The 24,759-nt window shown below is 37.2% G+C and overlaps 2 protein-coding genes across 2 annotated transcripts in view; one reads left to right on the top strand and one right to left on the bottom strand.

Moving 5' to 3' along the window:
• Positions 1–19,676, top strand: part of CEBPZ (CCAAT enhancer binding protein zeta) — a 24,704-nt gene extending 5,028 nt beyond the window's left edge. Inside the window, exons 3-16 of the mRNA XM_061432083.1 lie at positions 4,031–4,262; positions 4,992–5,181; positions 7,420–7,508; positions 9,487–9,540; positions 10,127–10,229; positions 10,339–10,407; positions 12,917–12,983; positions 14,149–14,249; positions 14,694–14,751; positions 15,058–15,245; positions 15,605–15,694; positions 18,678–18,739; positions 18,848–18,929; positions 19,506–19,676. Coding sequence (XP_061288067.1) covers positions 4,031–4,262; positions 4,992–5,181; positions 7,420–7,508; positions 9,487–9,540; positions 10,127–10,229; positions 10,339–10,407; positions 12,917–12,983; positions 14,149–14,249; positions 14,694–14,751; positions 15,058–15,245; positions 15,605–15,694; positions 18,678–18,739; positions 18,848–18,929; positions 19,506–19,657 — 1,537 coding nt within the window. The 3' untranslated portion in view covers positions 19,658–19,676. The remainder of the gene's footprint in view (positions 1–4,030; positions 4,263–4,991; positions 5,182–7,419; positions 7,509–9,486; positions 9,541–10,126; positions 10,230–10,338; positions 10,408–12,916; positions 12,984–14,148; positions 14,250–14,693; positions 14,752–15,057; positions 15,246–15,604; positions 15,695–18,677; positions 18,740–18,847; positions 18,930–19,505) is intronic.
• On the bottom strand, positions 18,132–24,759 carry CEBPZOS (CEBPZ opposite strand). The gene is made up of 5 exons (XM_061432089.1): positions 24,674–24,759; positions 21,413–21,528; positions 20,412–20,456; positions 19,682–19,766; positions 18,132–18,430 (listed from the first exon to the last, which is right to left on the bottom strand). Exons 1-4 carry the CDS (start codon positions 24,700–24,702, stop codon positions 19,684–19,686), a joined length of 273 nt encoding a protein of 90 aa, XP_061288073.1. The 5' UTR covers positions 24,703–24,759; the 3' UTR covers positions 18,132–18,430; positions 19,682–19,683.

The raw sequence follows: 24,759 nt of genomic DNA, 5'->3' as shown, positions 1-24,759 counted from the left end.
CGACTGAAGCGACTTAGCAGCAGCAGCAGCAGCTATGCTTTTAACACAGCCCAACACATAGTTCAGTGCTCTGTAAGTGCTGGCTGCTATTACTGCTCATTTACATTTCTTTAGTTTAATCCTTTTACAAGCTCTCTAGTCTGTGAGGTACAATAATTTGTGCAAGGTCACACACACAGCATGAAGTCAACTTAGGTGGCAAATCCAGGCCTAGTGACTTGGAGTTCATGGTGTTTCATGGTACTGATTGGGCTTATACATTAAAAAAGTTTCAGAATTCTTTCCATAATTCTTTTTTTTTTTTTTTTACAGTTAGCCTTTTTATTAGCAGGTTCTACATCTGTGGATTCAGCCAATTGAAGGTGATGGAAAATATTTTGGGGAAAAATTCCATAAAGTTCCAAAAAATAAAACTTGAATTTGAAGAGTCTAAGTACTCTAGCCCTAATTCCCTGGCGGTCCAGTGGTTTCATCTCAGCACTTTCACTGCTGTGGCCCAAGTTCAACCTCTGGTTGGAAAATGAGGATCCTGTAAGCCATGAGGCACAGCCAGAAATGAAAAATTTTTTAAAAATTTTAAGTAATAAATCCCTAATTTTTTAGTTTGGAAAGACTTCCAAGGCTGAAAGTGTGGAGGTTTCAGAGTTAGGTTCTTTAGCAACTTTTGAGGGTCATAAGAATTTCTAGTTTTTGGAAAGTTTGAAATCTACTGGAAAACATATTTTTCTAATATCCATTTAATGTCTCAGTGTTGAACACAGGGGTCTAACATGTCTGAGGAGTGCATTCTTAAACTCTTCAAATTATTGCTTGCCAAGAGATCTCACAGATGGATTACTTCAAAGGCCTTTTAAGGTTTTTTAAAGTATGTATTTTCTCTTGATTGTATTAAAAATACTTTAAGTAAAAATTCCGTGCTATTAATTGACGGATAAAAGAAATGAAGAGATGATTTGGTTTACAAAAACATAATTTATCAAAAACTTCAGGAACATACTCTCTGTCAAATGGTAGAGACACATCCCTGTAAATTCTCAAATGTTTCTATTGATGTGTAATGGAACTTATTAAAAATGAGTGGCAGAACGGATGGAAGTGTTGAAAAATTTAAATGAGAAAAAAGTGGACTATCAAAGTTTATTTGGGGAATTCTCAGGCAATCCAATGATTAGGACTCTGCACTTCCACTTAGGGGCCCCCAGGTTCCATTCCTGGTCAGGGAAGTACCCACATGCCATGTGGTACAGCCAAAAATAAAACATTATTTGAATGACATTGACTATCTCAGAATATCATCAGTATGTACTAGAATTGTGGAATTGACAAAATGGGGAAAACTAGATAGGTGAAAAATACGAAAATATGCTTCACAAAGTTAAATATTTTCATTTCTAGTGTTAGTAAAAAAAATAAAAGTTCTTAGAACAAAAGTGATGATTCTGCTTTTGGAGTAGATATCTGGAGGATTGTGTTTATTCTGGGTTTCCTAATATCTGGGGGTCCAGACCAATTGGAGCATCGCTAGGATTCAACAAACAGGATAAAAAGAGAATTTAGAAGTTACATGAGATAATAGTTCAGCAGCCTGCCAAAGGGGTGGGGGGTGGGGGGTGGACAAATAATAGCTATAGTAAAGGGTCAAGTATTTGAAAGGCTGTAAAAGTATACTTAGGTTACTTTGTTGTGTAACCAATTTATTGACCCATAAAATTGTATTATTTAAAGCACACAGAGTGAAGATTTGATACATGTATACATTGTGATGTTTACCATTTTCAAGTTCATTAACACCTCCATTACTTCATGTGGTTACATAGTTACTCCTTGGAGGGGTTAGAGCGCTAAAGATCTATTCTCAGCAAATTTCAAGTCTACAGTACAGTATCATTAAATATTCACCATGAAGCTGGAAGTTTGCACCCTTTGACCAACATCTCCCTATTCCCTACTCCCCACCCCCTACCGCTGGCAAATACCAGTCTTTTCTCTGTTTTCTATGAATTTGATTTTTTTTTTTTTTAAGATTCTGTTCATCCATGAAATCAGAGTAGTAGTCTTTCTGACTGACTTCATTAGGCATAATGCTCTCCAGGTTTATACATGTCACAAGTGGGACTTCCTTCTTTCTCATGGCTGAATAATAATCCATTGTGTGTATATAACATATCTTCATCATCCATTCATCTGCTAACACACGCACAGGTTGTTTCCATACTTCAGCTGTTGTGAATAATACAGGGAATGTGGAGTGCAGATATCCCTTGACAGACTGATTTCATTTTCTTTGGTATATGCCCAGAAGTGGAGTTGCTGGGTTATATGGTAATTCTATTTTTAATTTGTTGAGGAACTGCTTTACAGCTTTCCATAATGGTTGTGCCAATTTATATTCCTACCACCAGTGTATATGGATTCCATTTTTTCCATGTGCTTTTCAATGTTATCTCTTGCCTTTTTTATAATAGCCATCCTAACAGGTGTGAGTTGGTATCTCAGTGTGGTTTTGATTACCCTGATGGTTAGTGGTGTTGAGCACCTGTTTCATGTACCTTTTGGCCATTTGTATTTCTTCTTTGGAAAAATGTCTATTCAGATCCTTTGCCCATTTTTTAGTTGGATTTTTTGGGAGATTTTTGCTGTTAAATTATATGAGGTTCCTTAACGTGTTTTTTATATTAACCCTTTATCAGAGTTTGGATCTTCATGGTAGCTCAAATGGTAAAGAATCTGCCTGCAATATAGAGTCCCGGGTTTGATCCCTGAGTCGGGAAGATCCTCTGGAGAAGGGAATGGCAATCCACTCCAGTATTCTTGCCTGGAGAATCCCATAGACAGAGGAGCCTGGCAGACTGTAGTCCATGGGGTCGCAAAGAGTTGGACACGACTGAGCAACTAACACTACTACTTTATCCGTTACATGTTTGCAAATATTTCCTCCCGTTGCATAGGTTGCCTTTTCAATTTGTTGATGGTTTCGTTTGTTGTGAAGAAGTGTTTGATGTGGTCCCACTAGTTTATTTTTGCTCTTGTTGCTTGTGTTGCATCAGAAGGCAATAGTAAAATTAATAGTTAGAAATTACACATTAGATTTCAGCTGTGGATAAAGAAGGTGTTTGTTTTCTGGCAAAAGTAAATTGTCCAAAATCGGATTGTATTCCTAGTGAGAGACTGAGCAATCTGCGGTTACAAGATATATTGAACAACCACTTACCATATCATGAACCATTTGTTCATTCAGCAAACATTCTAGTGCTTATTAAGTGCAAGGCACTAGGGTTACAGCAGTGAATAACAGGCACCGTCCCTGTTCCAATGGACTTTGAGGGGAAAAAGAAAGGCAACAAAATGTGTTCAACTATAAAGAACATAAACACAGGACCAAGAATGATGAAGGAATCTATGGATGTGCAGACAGTTGGAGAAGAGCATCACTGCCTACTAGCTGGGTGACCAGAGGCTGCCTCCACACGGTTCGGGTGAAGACCGTACATGCATAGTAGAAAAGTGAACTGTGAGACTCTCTTTGAGTGCATATAGGAAGGATTTATACAGTTAGTACATTCAAAGGGAGTCTCACAGTTCAGTTTTCTACTACGCATGTACGGTCTTCACCCAACCGTGTGGAGGCAGCCTCTGGTCACCCAGCTAGTAGGCAGTGATGCAAGGATAAGAACGCTGGTCTAGTCCACTGCTTTCAAAGGGCAGTTTTCATTGTTTGGTTTTGAATTAGCCTTCCATGAAAATTATACTGTTAGGGAGGTGCCCTGTTGGTCTAGAGAATGGAAAACCATTTGGAAAAGAGAAAAGAAACCCCAGAAAAGTTTCCTGCTCCTGTGGAGTTTTTCCCTCTGGTACTATCATCATTCTTCCTGTTCTGGTTATTCACTTCGATCTTACTTCTTAGGACAGAAATGATCTCTTGTTCTAAAATAGTGGGAAGGCTATCCCTAACTAAGATGAGGATATTTATTAGTCGCTGGGTTTGGGGATGTTTTATAAATAAACATGTGCTCTTGTTTCTGTTTTGCAGGAAGATGCTAGATCCGGGGTTGATGTTGTGTTCTAAGCAAGCCATGTTTCTTAACCTTGTCTACAAGTCTCTGAAAGCTGACATTGTGTTGCGGAGGGTGAAGGCTTTTGTGAAGAGGTTACTTCAAGTCACTTGTGAACAGATGCCACCATTTATATGTGGAGCTTTGTATCTTGTATCTGAGATCCTCAAAGCAAAACCAGGTTTAAGAAGTCAACTGGATGATCATCCGGTATACTTTACAACTGCTTTTTAAATCCAGTGGGTTCTGAACTGTATTTGGTATTTTTCTTTGCTATGATGACAGTAACATACTCAGTTCTCTGGAGCATGCAGAGTGTGAGACCTGGAATCAGACTGACCTGGATTTTAGTCCCTGGTGTGAAGTCAACTCGGTGGGCATATTGCTTGACCCTTTACTGGTAATAAACTACCATAAAGTGGGATTCTGTGATGCTGTGAAAGACTGATGGCAGGAGGAGAAGGGGTCAACAGAGGATAAGATGGTTAGATTGCATCACTGACTCAATGGACATGAGTTTGACCAAATTCTGGGAGATAATGAAGGACAGGGAAGCTTGGCATGCGGCAGTCAATGGGGTTGCAAAGAGTTGGACAGGACTTAGCCACTGAACAACAACAGCAGAGAGGGTTTAGAACTAGTAGATCTCTTAAACCTGTCTCTCAGTTGTGAAATGGACATAATATCATCTGCCTTATAATTTATAACAAGTCAAAAATTTATTTGAGGGCTGAATGCTTTCAAAGTCTCATGGATTCTTGATTCAAAACTTTATTCCATTTAGCAATAAGAATATGATCTCCTCTCATCTAAATTTCATTTTTGGAACTTTCATGTTTCATCAGAATTGCAATAAGCGAGTCTTCTTCAAAACCACCTCACATAATTGAATGTGGACTTCCAGTTGATTAAACCAGATTCATTAAACCATTTTTTTAGGAGTCTGATGAGGAAGAAAATTTTATTGACATAGCAGATGATGAAGAAGCAGAAAAATTCACTGATGTAGATAAAGAAACAGAAACAGATACCGTGAAAAAAGCTGAGATGGAAAAAACTGAGTCTGAAAGTCATGTGGGAACCAAAAAGGTAGAGTCTGCTTCTTGGGTGCACTTTGATAATTTAAAAGGTGAGTTTCTAAAATCTTTAAAGTTTTCTCTTGAATCTTAGGATTCCCTTTCGATCTTAATAGAAATTAACATTATGCACTTTAGAAGTTCTCAATATTGTTTTCTTTTAGATGGGAGCTCTCATCACTAGGTATATTTAGGTCTTAGAACTAAAATTTTTAACATAATGAATCATTGATTTACTTATGAACAGTACTACAGATAATAAGTAGCATACTCAGTAATGAATCTGCCTGCAATGCAGGAGACCCAGGTTTGATTCCTGGGTTGGGAAGATCCCCTGGAGAAGGAAATGGCAACCCTCCCTAGTATTCTTGCCTGGAGAATCCCATAGAAAGAGGAGCCTGGCAGACTGCAGTCCATAGGGTTGCAGGAGTCGGACACAATTTAGCTTCCAAACCACAGATAATAAGTACATATTTTTAAATTAAATTCTAGAAATTAAAGCAGATACCTTTTAGAGTTGTGAAGATTTAGTGAGAAAACTGTGGTCATGTTAAATGCACAATAGATCTCTCTTTCTTCAGCTGTAAATGTAGTCAGTTTATACCTTTGAACAAGTTTAGTTTCTTGATCTTTAGATGTAAAGGCTTCCTAATGGAACATATATGAAAAAAACACGTGTATACAAAAGTTTGACTTACAAACAAAAGTATTTGTTACATATTATGAAGTATGATTGGAGAAAGAAATGGCAACCGACTCCAGTATTCTTGCCTGGAGAATCCCATGGACAAAGGAGCCTGGCAGGCTACAGTCCACGGGGTTGCAAAGAGTCAGATACGACTGAGCGACTAACACACACATGAAGTATAAAACTTGTGGTTATTTTGTTTGAGCATCATATTTACCCTCTGTAGTTCCTTAAAGAAATGTTTGAGAATTGAAAACTCTTTTTGGTATATTGGGTTGGCCAAAACGTTCCTTTGAGTTTTTCCATACAATGTTGCAGAAAAAGTGGAAGGAACCTTTTGGCCAACTCAAATAGAAACTTAGGCGTTCCATACACACATCAACTGAATTGAATCTATTAACAGAATATTAGAGCCAAAAGAAATTGTAGAAATGCAGCCTCTTCATTTAAGGCTAAAAGAAAAACACACTAGCCTTGAGGATCAAGAAAGGTGCCAGCTGTTTACAATAGCTAGGACATGGAAGCAACCTAAACGTCCATGTGCAAATGAATGGATAAGGAAGTATTAACAATGGAGTATTACTCAGCTATAAAAAAGAACAGATTTGAGTCAGTTCTAATGAGGTGGAGGAAACTGGAGCCTGTTATACAGAGTGACATAAGTCATATAGAGAAACACCAATACAGTGTATTAATGCATATATATGGAATTTAGAAAGATGCTAACGATGACCCTATATGCAAAGCAGCAAAAGAGACACAGATGTGAAGAACAGACTTTTGGACTACCTGGGAGAAGGCAAGGGTGGGATGAATTGAGAGAATAACATTGAAACATATATATTGTTACCATATGTAAAATAGATCACCAGTGCAAGTTTGATGCATGAAGCAGGGCACTCAAAGCCAGTGCTCTGGGACAACCCAGAGGGATGGGGTTGGGAGGGAGGTAGGAGGGGGGTTCAGCATGTGCATGAACACATGTGCATGGGGACACATGTGCACCCATGGCTGATTTATGTCAATGTGTAACAAAAACCACCACAAGATTGTAAAGTAATTATCCTTCAATTAAAATACATATTTTAAAAAGTTGCCAGACCTATTTTTCAAATTTGTGGAACTCTTGGTCAGAGTAGTTCACCTGTCTGAACCTTAGCCTGTAAAGTGTACAAGAAAAGTATGGTAGCCACCAGGAAAGTTTTTTAAAGAATCCATCAGAGGGCTAACCTAGGAATAATCCTTTAGAAGGATGACCAGTATGTACATTGTGAAGTAGACAGTTCCTTCTGTGTTCTAAAGGTTCCTTGTTGTAAATTTTGTAATGCAGAATTGCTAAAAACATGAAGAAGATAATATGAAACCTGTTCCAAGTAATACTTACTTCTAGGCATAATTTAATGACAAATATTCACTGCACTCTAAAGTTCCAAAAGAATTTAGACCTGTTTCATCTTCAGGTCCTTTGTCACCTTAACACTTAGGATCTAACTGACCTAAAAGAAACTAAGAGCGCTGTCGGTGACAGCATTAATCCTGGTGGGTTAGTGACCACTTGGGCTAGGACCAGAGCATTTGAGAAATACTCTATTTTTGTTCACAGGTGGCAAACAGTTAAACACATATGATCCATTCAGTAGAAACCCTTTGTACTGTGGAGCTGAAAATACAAGTCTCTGGGAACTCAAAAAGGTAAAGTAATTCCAAATTGTCTCCTAATTCATCTGTGCCGTATATTTGTCCCCATGGATTTAATAGTTTCTTTTCCATTTTTCTTGTAAATGATAAATAGTTATTTAGAAATTAGTCAGCATAAGCAATTTGAAATATGTCACCTGGCTGTAATGCCTTATAATCCATATTTCTGTTGCCTGTAATAAACATTAAATTTACACATTTCTGCATTCATATGTAGAAAATCTTAAATAACGTGGGTACAAAATAAGGTTATTATTCATGGCTATAAATAAATTTTGCTTTTCCTAAGTATGCTGTTGTATATAATGGCTCTGTAAAATGGATACATTTTGCTTTACGCATTGGATATCTCAGGGCTTCCCTGGTGGCTTGGTGGTGAACTCGCCTGCCAATGCAAGAGATGCGGGTCCAATCCCTGGGCTGGGAAGATTCCATGGACAGAGGAGAGTGGCGGGCTACAGTCCATGGGATCACAAAGAGTTGGACACAACTTAGCAACCATATTACCGCAATTGGGTATCTCTGAAAAATTTTGTGGTAGTACAACTGTTTGCAAGCAAAGTTACCTTGTAAATGTATAAGAGGAACTCATTTCTAATAACCTTTCTGGAGTTTTGCTAACGCAAGTGTCTTCCTAGGCAGACTCCTGTGGGTCCCTGACACCTTGTTAGTGAATCTGTAAGGTCACAACTACTTTGAAAGTGATACCAAGATATTATTTGCCTTTGTCACTGTTGATGCACTGGTGGTATTAAAGAAATGATGGCTAAACTGCTGGTGACTTTAGCAGAAATAAAAACAGTAGTACCAAGCTGTACTGATGGCCATTATATTCTTCATTGCCATATACTTGAAAGGGAGGAGGAAAGCCAGTATCACACAAGTATGATGAAGCAAGGAAAATTGTTGATTTTATTATTTTAACCCCAGAATACCTAAATATGAGAGTTTTCTCACATCTCAAGGAAGAGTGCCTATATGATTGTTGGAAATGCAGCTAGCTACTTTTTTCATGAAAGACTGGCTGACAGACTGGTCATGCTTTTGTATTTGGGAGATATTTCTTGAAAATGAATGAAGTAAATCTTTTACTTCAAATGAAACAGCTGACAGTATCTGTTATCAGTGATGAAATTCAAGCTTTGGTTAAAATTTTAGAACTCCTATAACCACCATCTTAAGCTTAACAGTTTCTTGGTATCTTTTCTAATGAAATTCATGGTGATACTATGGTTTTTGTGATGTTTAATTAAATGTCAGCAACATTTTGAAGAATTGCATAATTCACAAAATCAGTATTTTATAAATGACCAGTGCACAGTGTTAAAAGTCAAACATGAATAAAAGATTCATCCACTGTAGACCAGTTAATTTTAAGTAGCAAATACCAAAAGTTGGTAGGGTTTCAGACTCCATATTGCAGCTCATCTTTGGTATAGTATCAAAGGAAAAAAATCCACATTTATGTGAAAGACCATTAGTTAATCCCCCATTTTTTCCAAGTATATATCTGTGTGTGGCCAAATTTCCTAAACACACGTGAACTAAAATAACATGGACTACAGAAGTAGATATGAGAATCTGCTGGCTTCTCTTAAACCAGACATTAGATTTGCAAAGCTGTAAAATAATGCTGCGCTTACCACTAATGTTTGTTCTGAAAGTTATTTTTCATTCTACATGTTATTGTTTATATTAATATGTAATAGGTTTATTGTTAATTTTAAATGAACTGTAAGTGTTCAGATTTTCTTTTGTTGTAATTTCTAATAAAGTTAAGTATCAGTAGATATATCCCACTTAACTCACAGAAGCTCTTAAGGTCCTTGATTTTGAAGTATACAGAGTGTTCCTGAGACCGGAATGTTGAGAGTCACTCTTCTCATGTATTGGCTTCAGTTTCAGTTTGGGGGATTTTCTTAAATAACCTGCAGTTTTGGTAGTTGACCTTATTTCACATATTTCTTTCCAGCTATCTGAGCATTTTCATCCTTCTGTGGCCCTTTTTGCAAAGACTATTCTTCAGGTAAGTCTCAAATATTCAGAAGACAAGAAATTAAAGAAAATAAGTAATCCTGTTTGAAGTAGCCACTAACTGGTCAGCGTTTTCTCTACTGGATAGAATTGTGTATGCTTTTCTGCTGTTGTAAAGGGGCAATGATTTGTTTGATAAAGAGCAACAGATAATTCCTCCCACTCTGAGATGAGTGGAAATACATGGATATTATAGAGCCACAACAGTTATTTATTACATCCTGATTATTTATTGCTCCTGGAGAAAGGCTACCCTCCCCTTTCCCTTTTGCCATTTTTTTCACTCAGCGTTGATTCCTGGTTCATGGTTAGATGACCTACAGTATTAATACTGTTTGCCTATTCATAAAATCAGCAGTGCATTATAGAATATGTATGCGTGTGTGCTTAATTTCTTCAAGGAAAGAATAATGTGCATGTGAGGGATATTTGAAGGGTATTTTATTGCACATTTGTGCCTTTGAAGCAATGTAGTAGATGCTTATCTTTTTCTTGTTCTTCTGTGTGTGTGTGTGTGTGTTGTGAGTATATATATATATTTCAAGTTAAGATCTTAATTCCCTCCCCTCATCTTTCAGGGAAATTATATTGAGTATTCAGGGGATCCACTGCAGGATTTCACACTAATGAGGTTCTTGGATCGATTTGTATATCGAAATCCAAAGCCACATAAAGGCAAAGGTATACTTCTGTTTGATGAACTTTTCCGTTTTCACTGTTGATATTTAATAAACAACATGAGCATATATAACTAGGTTTTACATTACACTGTCTTGATTTTACATTTCAGAAAACACAGACAGTGTTGTGATGCAGCCAAAAAGAAAACATTTTATGAAGGACATTCGTAGTCTTGCTGGTAAGTATAAAGCCTGGACAGTTGAAACTGACAGTAGTGCAGATTAGTAGCACACAGGTTGTGTTAGTCTTTGCTCTGCTTATCAGGGTAAAACCTAAGCACCACAGATAGTATCCATCTTTGTGTTCAAGAATGTATACATTTTCAAGTTTACTGTGACTGGGCCTTTTTTCTTTTTAATTACAAAACATTTCAAACATATCCAAAGTATATACACAAGTGGTATGATAGACCTTCCCCCCCACCCCACCCCACCTTTGTAACCATCACCCATCTTTTAACAATTAACATTTTGCTATTCTTGTATCATCCATAGGTAAAGCTATAGCTCTGTCACTGACATCAACCCCACCCCCCGTATATAATTATCTTTTATAGTTCAGACCATCTTAAGCTCTCTAATATGGGCGTGGCAGAATAACTACAACAGATTTTTGTCACTGAGCGTTACTTTAAACTTATTTCTATGGGTATTTAGTACTCATCCTGTGAATCTAATTCTCTTTGTATTCACAGCAGACATTTATTTACATATTAGATCCCAGTTCCTTTTTGTTCAGAGTCTAAGATTCAGTTCAGTTCAGTTCAGTTCAGTCCAGTCGCTCAGTCGTGTCCGACTCTTTGTGACCCCATGAATCGCAGCACGCCAGGCCTCCCTGTCCATCACCAACTCCCGGAGTTTACCCAGACTCACGTCCATCGAGTCAGTGATGCCATCCAGCCCTCTCATCCTCTGTCGTTCCCTTCTCCTCCTGCCCCCAATCCCTCCCAGCATCAGAGTCTTTTCCAATGAGTCAACACTTCGCATGAGGTGGCCAAAGTACTGGAGTTTCAGCTTTAGCATCATTCCTTCCAAAGAAATCCCAGGGCTGATCTCCTTCAGAATGGACTGGTTGGATCTCCTTGCAGTCCAAGGGACTCTCAAGAGTCTTCTCCAACACCACAGTTCAAAAGCATCAATTCTTCGGCACTCAGCCTTCTTCACAGTCCAATTCTCACATCCATACATGACCACTGGAAAAACCACAGCCTTGACTAGACGGACCTTTGTTGGCAAAGTAATATCTCTGCTTTTGAATGTGCTATCTAGGTTGGTTATAACTTTCCTTCCAAGGAGTAAGCGTCTTTTAATTTCATGGCTGCAGTCACCATCTGCAGTGATTTTGGAGCCCAAAAAAATAAAGTCTGACACTGTTTCCACTGTTTCCCCATCTATTTCCCATGAAGTGATGGGACCGGATGCCATGATCTTCATTTTCTGAATGTTGAGCTTTGAGCCAACTTTTTCACTCTCCACTTTCACTTTCATCAAGAGGCTTTTGAGTTCCTCTTCACTTTCTACCATAAGGGTGGTGTCATCTGCATATCTGAGGTTATTGATATTTCTCCTGGCAATCTTGATTCCAGCTTGTGTTTCTTCCAGCCCAGCGTTTCTCATGATGTACTCTGCGTATAAGTTAAATAAGCAGGGTGACAATATACAGCCTTGATGCACTCCTTTTCCTATTTGGAACCAGTCTGTTGTTCCATGTCCAGTTCTAACTGTTGCTTCCTGACCTGCGTACAGGTTTCTCAAGAGGCAGATCAGGTGGTCTGGTATTCCCATCTCTTGAAGAAGTTTCCACAGTTTATTGTGATCCACACAGTCAAAGGCTTTGGCATAGTCAATAAAGCAGAAATAGATGGTTTTCTGGAACTCTCTTGCTTTTTCCATGATCCAGAGGATGTTGGCAATTTGATCTCTGGTTCCTCTTCCTTTTCTAAAACCAGCTTGAACATCAGGAAGTTCACGGTTCACGTATTGCTGAAGCCTGGCTTGGAGAATTTTGAGCATTACTTGACTAGTGTGTGAGATGAGTGCAATTGTGCGGTAGTTTGAGCATTCTTTGGCATTGCCTTTCTTTGGGATTGGAATGAAAACTGACCTTTTCCAGTCCTGTGGCCACTGAATTTTCCAAATTTGCTGGCATATTGAGTGCAGCACTTTCACAGCAGCATCTTTCAGGATTTGAAATAGCTCAACTGGAATTCCATCACCTCCACTAGCTTTGTTCAGTTACAATTTATAAATCATTTAATTTTAATTGACATCTCACAGAGGTCCAGAGACATAAAAAGACTTAACCAAAGTTAGGGTTGGAATTAGAGAAGCCAAATACCCTTTTTAATCAAGATGATTCTGAATATTTTTATGCTGATAAGGAAACAGTAAAAGTGATTATTAATTTTTTTTCTCTTAAAGTTTGGATCCTGGGTGCAGTTGGAGGACAAGAGAACCTTGCTCTTTCACTGTGATCACTGTTGGCTACAAATGATTGTAGCTGATAAAATTTCAGATGTTGGGTTTCCTCCACACAGACTTTTCCAGACTGTCCTTCACATTATAAGACGACTTCTTTCCAACTTCCTTACATTTTGAGACTTTAGATTTATAGGTATTGTGTACTTAGTCTTAAAAGCTTGAAGAACATAAAAAGAATTCCTTAAAATTTTTAACTTGTTTTCCTAGTTAACAGTAAGGAGTTCCTTGCAAAAGAAGAAAGCCAGATACCAGTAGATGAAGTGTTTTTCTACAGGTAATATACGTAATATACTGGTTCACTGGTTCATTTGAAGAGCTGTTAAATTTAAAATTTTTAGATTCCATAAATGCTTTGTTAACATAGGTCTGTTATGGACAAATTGAAGGATATGTCACTCCATTTTTGTTAGAGGAATTTAGAAATGTTCAGTTTGCTAAATGTTAAGATATCTAAATGAAACTAAAACAAGTAAATTTGAGGGTTTTGTTTTTTAACAATTTAGCACACATTTTAAGAATCTTGTGAAATTTAATCTTCAGTTTTAGTATATTAGTTTTCTTAAAGTCTTAAATCTGTATCAATCTAATGATAAATAACTCATAAGTTATTTGTCTAAAACATGGCTCTAAGGAAAATTAGCAAAATTCATTGCACTACTGTGGAGATAGGGCTTCCCAGGTGGTGCTAGTGGTAGAGAACCACCTGCCGATGCCAGAGATGTAAGAGACACAGCTTCTATCCCTGGGTTGGGAAGATCCCCTGGAGGAGGGCATGGCAACCCACTCCAGTATTCTTGCCTAGAGAATCCCATGGACAGAGGAGCCTGGAGGGCTACAGTCCATAGGCTCGCAAAGAGTCAGACACTTTTGCACTATGGAGATAAGTCCTAAACCTACTATTAAGAGTTATTACTACTGATTCTTTGCCTAGTAAAGGAACTGTTATCTCATCTGGGTGATTGGTTAATTTGGTTTGATTTGATTTGCTTTGTAAATACATTTTGTGTAAAGAATTTTGAGGGTATGATCCCATCAGCAGAATGCTAAGTTTCATTGTCCTTGATAGAATGGGTTGAACTGATAAAATATTGAGATTAGAAGTCATTTGGAGCCAGTTTCCAACATTAGAATACTTGTACCATTTAGTGTTGATACTAAAATAACCTTTTACTGTGCCATTTAATTAAGATGACTTATGGTGTTTTTATGAAGAACCAAGCCTAAATCATTGAAATTTATATCCTTCACATTTCAAACGTTTCCAACTGTTTTGAATTTAAAACTTTTTTCTATAATACAAATTTTAGTCATTTATATGCCACTGAGTTGACAGCTTTTACACTTGTTTGTGGCATTGACCGTAAGTCTTTTGATGATCATAGAACAGGCCCTTTGATAAAATCATCAAATGTCAATGTATAACATGCATTTTATTTTAGGTATTATAAAAAAGTTACCAATGTTAAAGTGAAACAAAAACGGAACGAAGATGAAGAAAGTATAGAAGATGTGGACGATGAGGAATTTGAAAAGATGATTGGTAATTTGTTTACCTTTATAATCCACAGAGCTTGAAAATTTTTATTGAAATTTGGACTGAAGCAAAAATTGGGAAATTAGAAAAGTTTACATTGAGCTCACTTGTTGCATATTATATCACACCTACTAAAAATAAGCACTTAAACAGTTCTAATGGAGTAAAAAGGACTGCAATTGCTAAATACTCTTGACATTTTCCCTCATTGAATAAAAGAACTGTAGAAAGAAGCTAAAATTAACCAGAACCCATTTAGTTTAGGGATTTAATTAAGGCCAGCATAGTACATGGATTTGTGTAGATTAATAAAAAAGCAGCAGTGTCAGATGTATATCATTTTGGTGTTTACTTATCACAAACAACAGTCATATGTGTTGATTTTAGTATAAGACGTGTCATTTGTTATTTCTTGCTATATCTCACAATTTGTATATTGCTCTCTGGCAGACACATTTGAAGATGATAATTGTTTCACCTCTGGAAAGGATGACCTTGATTTCGCTAGGTAATATGCTTTCCTTAAATTTTTTTTTAACTCTTTTTTCCCAGCATTTCTCAAATTACTGTCTTTCAGAACAGTGGAGCACAGGACTATGTGTTATACAGGAGAAAGGTATTGAATTTTGGGAAATAAATATAGTACTTTCATTTTTGAACTTTTATAATGCTTGTTAGTATGTTAAATAAAGGCTCTGAGCTGTCTGTAATTTTCCTTTGAATTCTGTTAATAGCCTAATACCCTGCTGGTCACCAACACATACTTTAGAAAATAGAGTCCTCATTTACTTTACTAATTGTTATTTTTCTTCAGCAACATGAAGAAGAAAGCAAAAGGAGCTAAGGATGACTCAGAAGATGAAGATTCAGAAGATGACAACCTTGATAATTTGGATGATGATGAAGTTTCCTTAGGAAGTATGAATGAAGAATTCGCTGAAATTGAGGAAGATGGAGGAACATTCATGGATGTGTTAGATGATGAGAATGAGGGCATTCCAGGTAAACCTTTAAACAAACTTTCTGCCTTAGCAGAGGCTAGTTTTTCTCTTAAAGGTTTTTTAATATTATCTTGTATTCAGATTTATACTCAAATCAGCCAGAAATTTAAGATCTTCCCATCTCACTTGACACTGAAGTTTTGGGTTTATAACCAGCTGAGTTGTTTTGGACTTCTATTTAATCAATATTGAGGCTGTCTATGCTTTTCCTCTTGACCTGTCGTGTTATACTGCCTTTTAAAAATACTGGATTGATAATTTGCAATAATGTTAATCTATATTCATCATAGTAGTTCTGCAGCAGTTTTTTAAAATTGCTTAATAACAACAGAGTTTTTATGTTTTTGTTTTTGGTAACAGAACTTGATGATGAGGTCAGACTCAAAGTCAATAATAAGAAAAACAAGAGAAAAAGTGCAAATGATTTTGACTTTGCTGGGTCATTTCAAGGTAAGAAAATGTATTTAGTCTCTTCTGAACCTAAGCACTGCATGTGAAAGCTGTTGTTCATTATCATTTTGGGAAATTAACTGTTCTATTGGGTAATAAGTTTTATGAATTTTTAATACATAAATAGTTGTTTTTCACATCCTCCAATTATTTTCTTTCCTGAATTCACTCCTCTCATTTAAATACCTCTGGATCATCTTTTCATGAATTTTTAAACCTTCAATAATAATGTAAGCCCGGGATTTTCATAGACACCTGTTGCATTTTTCCTTTTATCAACTCTTACCTTCCCATCTGATCCATCTATTTAAAAACCCATGCTCTTTATTAACATCATTTTCTTTTTTTAATGAGAGCTGCCATGACAAAATGATTCTGATCTCAAAAATATGTAAAATGAGAGTTTTCATTTCTGCTAATTTGTTCTCTCATATTTTTAAAAGTATATCCTAACAGATTATGCCTTTTAGTGTAATACTTCTACGGTACTAATAAAAGGAAAAAAGCACTATATATATATCAGGTGATAATATTTTTTGATAAAATTGTAGAAAGCACTATAATACAAATATTCCTTAATTTGTGGATAAATTCACACACACACCTACCTTTAAAAAAACTAAAACAAAAACTTCGATTATAATGCCTCTTTATTTCTGCTTACTAGTACTATGGTACATTTGACCCTTAAATAACATGAGTTTAAACTAAATGGGTCCGTTGGTACAGGACCAATAAACACGTACCGCAGTGCTACATGGTCCTCAGTGGTTGAATCTGAGGATGCGGAAGGCTGAGGTTAAGGTATATTCCTGTTTTTGGCTGCACAGAGGTTGATGCCCCTAACCTACACATTGTTCAAGGGTCAGCTGTAAATGCTAATGAATAAAAATAGACCTGCGAAGTTTAAAACGCTTGACAATATTTTGTTAAAATTAAATAATACAAAACTTTTTGACAGTAAATATCAACAGTAACTCTGGGTGGGTAATAGTCCCTCAGAGACGTTGATGCCTACAAAGTTTAAATACTGCTAACATCACAGTTCTCTTAGATTTACCTGATGCATATTTACATCATAATGTGTTACCATTCAGAATTTGTCTTTCATTGAATGATAGAAGGTCACACTTTTAATAGTAGCATTTGCCCATAAGGCAGTTTTCCTCAAAATCTCTCAGAAAAGATATGTTGCTTTAAATCCTACTGAGCCTGTTGTATTAAAAGATGCTCTCTCATTGACCTTATTTTCAATAAAGTGCCATTTCAGAAGATATTAGCCTGAAAAGACATCAAATCTCAATGGATAATAGTTTTGGATACAGATTAAAGGATGTGACAATTGATTTTTTTAAAAAGAAACAAAGGGATTTAAAAAGGAAAGAAGCAGCAAACAGATGAATTGATGAGGGTGGGGGAATTCACCCTGTATTTGCTAATGTTGGCTAGTCTAAGAATAAATCTTTTAAAAAAAGAATAAACTTGAAGGAAGCAGTTCAGCAGAAGTACCTGCTAATTGAAGCTTTAGATATATGCCTGTAGGATGAATGAAAACCAAGACCTTTCCTAATACTATACAAGTGGAAATTTTAGCTTAGGAGAAAAATAGCATTATGCACAATTCTGAAATAATACACATTTCACTTTGGAAGATGAAATGCTCTAGAAACTTCTATCAAAAATGGCTCTGGTATATCCATACAAAGACATGTACATGACTGTTCATAGCAGCAATATTCATAATAGCCAAAAAGTAGGAACAACCAAATGTCTGTTGAATGTACAAGCAAAAAATAGATGAAGCCCATATAATATTGTTAAGCAATAAAATGGAATGAAATATTGATACATGCTATAAGGTGAATGAGCCTCAAAAATGTTTTGCTGGGAATTCCCTGGCGGTCCAGTAGTTAGGACTCCAGGCTTTCACTACCAGGGGCCTGGATTCAATCCCTGGTTGGGAAGCTACCACAAGCCACGCAGCACAGCCAGGTAAAAAAAAGTTATGCTAAGTAAAAGAGGCTAGTCGCTGAAAACCACATATCACATGATCCCATTTACATGAAATAGCCAGAAAAAGCGAAGCCTTCCATGGAAGGGAGCATGGGACTGCAAATGGGCACCAGGGATATTTAAGTGGCTGTTAGTACCAGAAACATTGATAATAGAGTTTGAATATTGTTTCAGGTAAAGTGAAAATGGGTAAAAGCAATACTTTGAATTATTATAGTTTTAGATAATGCTTTTAAATGTGAGTTAAAATGTAATAAATATTAGTGAACTTACTTAAAAAACAGACTCACAGACACAGAAAACAACTTGTGGTTACCAAGGAGGAAAGAAGTGGGGGATAAATAAGAAACAAGGTCCTGCTGTACAGCACAGAATACTATATATTCAATGGCTTATAATAAACTGTAATGGAAATGAAAAAATGTAACATATATTAAAAATGTTTTACTATTCTGTTTTGAAAGGTTTACATATTTAGAATTACAGGGGAGGTTTTTTTAAAGAACCACTTTATTTCAAGTAGTAAACACAACTCTAGTTATAACACAGTAAACAAACCCTCCACCACTTCTTCACAGTTACTCCAAGGAACAAAACCTCTTACTTAGTTAAAATTTACAGTTAACCTTAAATATTTAAAATACATCCTCGTCAATTTCAGAATTTTAATCTTGCCTGACACTTTGAAATACTTTGAAATCAAACTTTGATTGATGGTCAGATCTGAAAGACAAGAAGACACTATTGTCACCTGAACAGTTCTATTAGGATATCAACTTAAAAAAAACTGTATACTAACTCAGGTTATTTTTCTGTCTTTAAATGCCAGCTGCCTAATGATGCTCATAGAAGATAATTATAACTGTGTGTTTTAAGCCAAATAAATATATATTAACAAAACTACATTGAAGATCTTCTACAAAATTATTGGATTTACAACTTAATAATGTAGGCTTATACTTTTTTTTAGGACCGAGAAAAAAAAAGAAAAGAGACTTTGATGACTCCAATTTATTTGTATCTGCTGAAGAGGTAAGGCTAACGTATTGTTTTAAGCACTTACTGTTGTACGTTGTTTTTTAAGTTTTCTAATAAATGTATTCTCTGCACCGCCCCCCCCCCCCCACTCTTCTTTTTAAGTTTGGCCACCTATTGGATGAAAATATGGGATCCAAGTTTGATAACATTGGCATGAATGCCATGGCTAACAAAGATAATGCAAGTAAGTAACTTGAATTTTTATTGAGGTTTTAAAATAGTCTTAAGTTATAATTTCTGAAGATCTAAATATTTTTGGAGGACCTTTTGATAGTAAGAAGGGAAAAATGATTCCTTACAACCTGGAAGGAATGACTTTTTCACTTCTGTCTGCAGAGCATATGGGATTAAAAAGTACACTACAGCAAAAAAGACTACAGCCTACAAAAACTACTTTTTTTTTTTTTTTTAATGGAGGCAGGCTATTTTTATATAGTATAAATTTGCTAAGTAACCTTATATTTTATACATCTTTTAATTATTTCTGATATTGATAGTTAACTGGCTGCTCTTCTTTCACCAGTGAGTGTTCAGGGAAAAGAAAATCTTTAGAGCATTTGTTCCTTTCCTGTCCTAGTTGTTTATTTGTAAGTAAATCTTTGATGATAAATACAGAAGGAAAGCAGCAAACAAGCAGGGGTTTGTGCAGCAGATGGGAAATGACTATAGGCCATGGCAGACTGGAAGCTCCTGTCACTCAGGGTGTTCTCTGGAGCCCCAAGAATCTACCGTGCACTCATCTTTCTTCTCTCCCGCAAAGGTCTCAAACAGCTTAGATGGGAGGCTGAACGTGATGACTGGTTACACAACAGAGATGTGAAAAGCATCATCAAGAGGAAGAAAAATTTCAGAAAGAGGCCAAGAACCACTCAAAAAATGAAAAAGCAAAGAAAATCAGTGTTTTCTAAATAAATTACAAAGTAAAATTCCACTTACTCCTAATTTTTATTGTTCAGCCATTTTTCTTGATCTTGCTCTCTGATTCCATACATTCCAGACTGTTCAATGGATTTGTAATACACTATAAATAAAAATATCTGTCATTTATAAAATCATGTAAAAGTGTTAAAATTAAACTATACTGAGAAAAAAAATCCAGCTGTTCCCCTTTATTTCTGCACACTAAAATGAAAAAGACGACAGGATACATATGTTGTGTGTAAGCTCTAGCATCTCTAATCTCTACTAATCCTTGTAAGGAACACTATTAACTAAGCATTACTTTATACCAGATACTGTTTGAAGTAATTACATAATGTTATCTTTTTTAATCCTTATAACAATTCATGAGATGACATTATCTCTACTTGATGGAGAAAGAAAAAGCTCCAAGAAAGTAGCAAACCAGACATGAGTTTTGAGTTTCAAGCAGTGATTTGATTCCCATCACCCTCAGATAAGTCTCATTCCAAAGTCTACATTCTTAACCCACTGGAAGAATTAAGAATCCAGCCCATCACTGGGATTAACTCATTGGGTAACTGCGATGAGAATTTTCTCCACTGTGTTCTTCAAAAGGAGTGAAAGTAGAGATGAACAGTATTTTTGGAAACGGACATCAAAAAATTAAAAAGTGATTTAACCCTTAATTGGTCATAAATAATTTATAAAGTTTACCTGAAGAACTTGCTTTGTACACACAAATTTTACTTAAGGAAAAACATACCTTCTAAGATGAAGGGGAATTTTTTGCTCATTGTATGCCTGAAATCTAATGAAAAAAAAGTTTTAAAATTAGGCATGATTAGAAATTCACTGTATTAACACGTGGAGCCATAATTCAGTGCTAGCCTTAGGGTCTATAAGACAGGAATCCTATAAATTAGAGAAACTATCTTTTTAAAATAGGGTCAAAACTGCACTTACAGGTAGTCTTCCATAGCTATTTTGGAGTTTTTAAGATTTGACCTATATATATGATTTAATTTATTTCAAAATGGTATTTTAAAAGCAGATTTACAGTGTTAATGTGAAATTCCCTTGTGTAATTTTATGAACTGTTTTATGGATGCCATTTTACCTTGCTCTGAATTAGAAATAAGACTGTACTACACCCAATTTTTGAAGTTGACCTTAAACCTTAGTTTGCTTTTAAATACCATTTGTATGTTTTCTTTTATACCCTTACATCCTTTAAGATAAATGACAAGTTTCAAAGATGGCCACCACCCCAGGACGACTACTCCCTGCTTTAGAGAAAAGGAAAGTAGCACTTGCTGATGGCATGAGGAAGGCTGTTGGTGCCTAATGCTGAAGAAGAGGAAGAACTCTAACCCGAGCAACTGGTTACTTGACAATTCAGCTATGCTGCTTGTTTTCTCAGTTTGTCAAACAATGAGATGTAAGGGACAGGCCGGATTTTTTCCATCTATACTCCCAAACTAAGCCAGACCAAGGACACCTACTCTATGCTTCCCATTAGGAAAATCCATGGAAGTATGAAACATTTTCCTTAGTCTACAGACATTTAACTTTTGGTGGTTGGGGAGAAGTAAGTCATTTATTCTATAATACCAATAATTAACACCTAGCTTCCTCCCCTTGTGCCCATAAAATGCCTAATACATTGACTGAAGAAGCAGTTTCTCCAAAAAAGCCATTTAACCTAAAATGTGTTAGTGAACTGTACACCCCCCTAAAAAACACTAATTTCTGAATTATGATTACCTTGGCTTGTGTTCATCTTATTAAACAAAAAATATGCTCCAAAAATGCCCATAAGTTCAGCTACTAACACTCCTTTAAAGATCTTCTTTGCCAGTGGATCCATAGAACGGGACATCCTAAGTTTAACAAATAAACGTAAACCTGAATAAACATATTCAAACTTAATAACACTGAACTTCAATACATTTCAATAGTTTGAGTGATTACATAGGAATAAAACCCCAAAGTTAGTGTATGCAAATTGTATTAGACATGTCTCACTTTCCTAGTTTTCAATCTCCATGCCTAAGGTGCACAATGAACCAGAGACATGATTAGAGAAAGCAGAGAGGAGACAAAATTGAAGGCATTGTGAAAACTAACAACTTATGGAACTAAGATTTTTAAACTGCCTAAGAATATAGAATGGTGGGAGATAGGGAGCTGAAACTAGAAATTCCTAGTTTCAGCTAAACTAGGAATTAAGATATGTTCTAATGAGTATGATATGTGGAGTTCTTCATGAAGTAGCCTACAAAAGCAAGATTATTCTGTAAGTGGTTAGATCAATACGTGTTTTATAGCTGGAAGTTTTCATTTATGTAATATATTGAAGTATGTGCCATAGTTCATAGCATTTTCTATAAAGATGAGCAATAAACTGGTTCTTGCTCCTAAGGAGTTGCTATTCTAAGTTTTTTCAAACTAATCACATCACCCAAAAGCCTTGTTAAAAATGCACATTCTTTGTTGACTTCCCTGGCAGTCCAGTGGTTAAGACGCCATGCTTCCAGTGCAGGGGAAGGAAGCAGGTTCAATAATTGGTTGGGGAACTAAGATACCACGTGCCACAAGGCGAAGCCAAAAAAAAAAAAAAAAAAGCATATTCTTGGGCCTCAACGGGCAATTCCCCAATCCCCAAATCTGATTCAGCAAGTCCAGAGTTGGCACCCCGTAATCTGCCCTTTTACAAACAACTCCAAGTGACTTTTATACAAGAGGCTCCTGGACCACGTGAGGGGAAACACTGACCATGATCACCCACTAAGTGGCAAGACTAGACTTCAACTCTTGATTCTCTCCCTGTATTATAAAAGCCCATCAGAAGAAAGTGCTTGAGTCTTTATTCTCTTTCATGAAGGTAAAAGCTAACAAGGAAAGATCTATATAACAAACTAGCATATGACTCTAACTGAATAAATGAAATATAGACCAAAGTTTTTACTCTGCCTCAAAGTCAAGAAGGCCAGGAGAACCAGTGGTTCTTAAACTCAGGATTTCAGCATTGTCCTGTGTATGATTTGTCATACTGTTCCATTCTCTGTGTGAAATGGCACAGCCTGTAATACTCTACCCAGCTCTCCTTTCATTCCACTCAATTTTAGCTTCTTTTCAACAGTCTGAGGGTGGGGGTAATTAAATACTTTGGTAGGATTATCCTACTAATATCCTTACCAGGTGTCCCTCCCACCCCACCCCCAAGATCCCTTCTCTCATTTTGATAATGTGATCACCCTGAGGCCTGAAAGATTAAAACTTTATTATTCATGCCTAAGTGAAATGAAGCAGAAAAGTTTAAAACTTACACATAACTAAGAGGCAGTGAGGGAGTAGGAAGGAAGATTTGTTTTCCTTTGTGTACTGCTAGACATTACATTATAGGCTGTACATTATAGGTTTCCCTGGGTAGCTCAGCTGGTAAAAAATCCACCTGCCATGTGGGAGATCCCAGTTTGATTCCTGGGTTGGGAAGATCAACTGGAGATGGGCTAGACTACCCAGTATTCTTGGGCTTCCCTGGTGGCTCAGACTGTAAAGAATCTGCCTCCAATGTGGGAGATCTGGGTTTGATCCCTGGGTTGGGAAGATCCCCTGGAGGAGAGCATGGCAACCCACTCCAGTATTCTTGCCTGGAGAATCCCCATGGACAGGAGCCTGGGGCTGGGGGGTACCCTGCAGTCCATGCGATCCCAAAGAGTTGGACATGACTAAGCACATTTACTGCCAGGAAATAAGCCATAACCAGTACAAGAGCTATCTTGGGGTTATTTTTTAATGTTCAAGTGCTGAAAAAACAAACAAACAAACACACCATAAAGCCAGCCTTACAGGCAGATCCAGAGAGTAAGGAATTCAAGTAGAATTCTGTTTTGTTAGGAAAGCAAGGAAAAAGGTTCAAAAAAGTAAAGTCCATAAATAAAGCAAATTTTTAAAAGACTAGGAAAAAAGTAAAGTTCAAATAACACTGTAAAAAACATTTACCTTTCTTAAAAACAGATATATGTACATTTCACATTCCAAGTCCCTCAGCTTCAGAAAAGGTGTTTATAACAACTGATAAAACCAATTTAATGAACACCAAAGGCATACCATTCCACAACAGGTTACTAACTGGTGGAGATGGAATAAGATTAGACAAGATTTTTGGATAATGGTGGAATTCAGGTGACGTTTAAAATAAATCAGTCCTGAGAGTTCCCTGGTGGTCTAGTGGTTAGGATTCCGAACTTTCACTGTTGTGGCAGGGGTTTAATCCCTGTGACTGAGATCTGGCAAGCAGGGCAAAGCGAAAAATAAATAATAAAGCAATCCTCAGGTGGGCTGGGGAAAAAGCAGGGCTGTGTGTCATGAGGGTAACATCACACTGGGCTGAGACGCTGACTCAGGATGCACAAGCTTAAGACAAATACGCATGTTGCCTCCAAAAAACCTCAGCTGTGCACCATAGCCGGCTATGGACACTGCTCAGCATCTCCAGGCAACATTTCAAACTGCAACGTCTTTCCTTCCACTCTAAACAACAAGCCTTCCCAGCTCCGACCCTGAGCTCAATGAACAAAAGCAGTTTTTCCAGGTTTTCAGTGTCAAGAGCCAAGCAACCAACAAGGCCCCCAAGCGTGGTCTCAGGTTGGCTACCAGGGATCCTCAGCCCCTCGCAGCCCCCGCAGCCCCGGTGCCTGGGCTCCTGCCATCTCCCCAGCTCCCGGGTTCTTCCCGACCCGCCGGGACTCCCAGCACACTCCGGCCCGGCCAGGTGCCCACACGCACGCTCAGCGGAAGGAACACTGACCGGTCGCCGGACCAAGGTCACCGAGCGACCCGGAAACACTCGGGTCCGCCCCTCGTGCAGACCAACACAGTCAAGGAATGTCCTCTTTATGATACCAGAACTCTGCCGTGGTCCCTACAAACCTCAGCCCTCCTCCTCACTCTGGGGAGACCCTGTCGGGCACGAAGAGCTACAGCCAAAAGTCTAGCAAGAGGCCAGCACAAGTACCTTACCTGAGGCGCGGACTCCAGGGGTTGCGCATGCGCAAAGTGTGGCAGAGCCCTCCCCTCCCGGGCGTTGGCCCCGCCCCCAGACCGTA

The sequence above is a fragment of the Bos javanicus genome, chromosome 11, assembly GCF_032452875.1.
Source record: "Bos javanicus breed banteng chromosome 11, ARS-OSU_banteng_1.0, whole genome shotgun sequence".
NCBI classification, from domain to species: domain Eukaryota; kingdom Metazoa; phylum Chordata; class Mammalia; order Artiodactyla; family Bovidae; genus Bos; species Bos javanicus.
The sequence above is the reverse complement of the archived record's forward strand: the minus strand, read 5'-3'. Positions and strand labels throughout refer to the sequence as shown.

Excerpts from the sequence above, each read along its gene's own strand:
- CEBPZOS (XM_061432089.1), bottom strand. The coding sequence starts at position 24,702 with ATGCGCAACCCCTGGAGTCCGCGCCTCAG. Across the intron at positions 21,529-24,673 it reads CCCTGGAGTCCGCGCCTCAG|GATGTCCCGTTCTATGGATC; the intron begins GTAAGGTACTTG and ends TGTTAAACTTAG. Across the intron at positions 19,767-20,411 it reads ATTCCCCTTCATCTTAGAAG|TGTATTACAAATCCATTGAA; the intron begins GTATGTTTTTCC and ends TTTTATTTATAG.